We start from the raw sequence: 1523 nt of genomic DNA on the forward strand, positions 1-1523 counted from the left end.
ACTATGAAGTCACCTGTACACCCCGGAAAGGCCAGGTCCTCCAACCCACTCAGAACCCTTTAACTTTGGCCGATACGCAGCCCCAGGGCACTGCCACCTTCCTGAGTGCAGCAGGGGCCTGTGGTCCAAAAGTGAGAAATCCCAGGGGAGACACTTGCTCGGCCACACAGATCCTGGCCGTAACTTCCCTGCACGTGGTTTGTGGGATCATCTTCCAACAAGGCCGGAAAAGGTTCAGAAGCGACTTCTGCTTCTTTGGACAAGAGCGAGGTGGGAAGAAGTAGCTGAACCGCCAGGGTTTCGGGGAAGCGTCTTGTTGCTGTTTTGCAAAGCATTGACTTTTACACCCAGAGCGCTCTTATCACCCAGGGAAGGGTCCTGGCTTTGTCCCACTCCTGACCAGTGATTCCATGACCCCCTTCTCCATCCATTTCTGGGTGTCCCTATGGGCTAGTTTCTCGCAAAACCCAACCCACTGCCACCGAGTCAATTCCAACTCAAGCGCCCCTACAGGACAGAGCAGAACTGTCCCAAAGGGTCTCCAGGGCTGTCAGTCTTTATGGAAGCAGATGGCTTCATCTTTCTCCCATAGAGTGGCTGTTGGGGTCCAACCTCCAGCCTCTCCGCAAGCAGCGGAATGCTTTAACAGCTGTGCCACCAGGGCTCCTTTTAGATTCTATCTGGACACTGAGCAAAAGCCCCTCTTGGACCCGACCTCTAACAGCTGAACTGGAAGTCCCCTGGGGTCGAGTCACACTGACGGCGTGTTTGTGGTGTCTTGTTAGCCCGCAGGAACAAAACTGCACTCATCCCAAACCAGCCGCAGGGCCAGCTCTTCCACTCTGGGCCGGCCCCCAGCCGTGTGAGCCCTCAGGTGGGACGGCAGAACAGGAGTCTTATTCTCAGGAAGGGGCCTTGGATCCGTGCAAGAAGCGCTCTTGCAGGGCAGGAGGGTCTGGGCGAGCTGTGTGGCGTTGGAGGGGGCAGCCGGGTCAGCCCATGGCCAGGGTGGCTGGAGGGTGTTGGCCTCGAACCACGGTAAGAATGACCTCTTACCTCCTCACCCAGGACACGCTGACTGGACAGGCAGACTCGAACAGCCACAGCCGCGAGGCCATGGGCCTGAGACCCTGGATCTGAGTAGGGGTGCACGGAGGTCCCCTGGCCAGGGTCAGGGTCAGATTTCCCAACATCGTCACCACCAGCCGCAGTAGCCTTGGGCCAGGGTCCCCACGCGGGAGGGCACTGGGGACAAGGAGGGCCTGAGTCCAGGGCACAGTGGCCGATGAGGGTCAGCACATGGGGGGGGGGCGGGAAGGGGATGTGGGCAAGGCGCCTTCCTCGGAGAGGGGTCGAAGGCAGGACCCTGTGGGGGCCCGGCCCCACCCATCGGGCCCTCCCCTGGGAACAGCAGGGACCCTTGGCGGTGGCAGCCTTGAAGATCTTCCTCTCCTTCAGGGACCAGGTGGCTGGTCTCCGTCCCCATCAACATCTGGGGGCCCACATCCCTTCCCACCTAGAGC

The 1523-nt window shown here is 60.1% G+C and overlaps 1 protein-coding gene across 1 annotated transcript in view; it reads right to left on the bottom strand.

The window, feature by feature from the left end:
- SLC9A3 (solute carrier family 9 member A3) overlaps positions 1–1523 on the bottom strand; it is a 58046-nt gene that overhangs the window by 56006 nt on the left and 517 nt on the right. Inside the window, exons 2-3 of the mRNA XM_007955795.2 lie at positions 1065–1245; positions 818–964 (exon numbers count right to left, since the gene is read on the bottom strand). Coding sequence (XP_007953986.2) covers positions 818–964; positions 1065–1245 — 328 coding nt within the window. The remainder of the gene's footprint in view (positions 1–817; positions 965–1064; positions 1246–1523) is intronic.

Source organism: Orycteropus afer, unplaced genomic scaffold (assembly GCF_000298275.1).
Source record: "Orycteropus afer afer isolate SDZICR_OR568_19922 unplaced genomic scaffold, OryAfe1.0 scaffold00541, whole genome shotgun sequence".
Lineage (NCBI taxonomy): Eukaryota > Metazoa > Chordata > Mammalia > Tubulidentata > Orycteropodidae > Orycteropus > Orycteropus afer.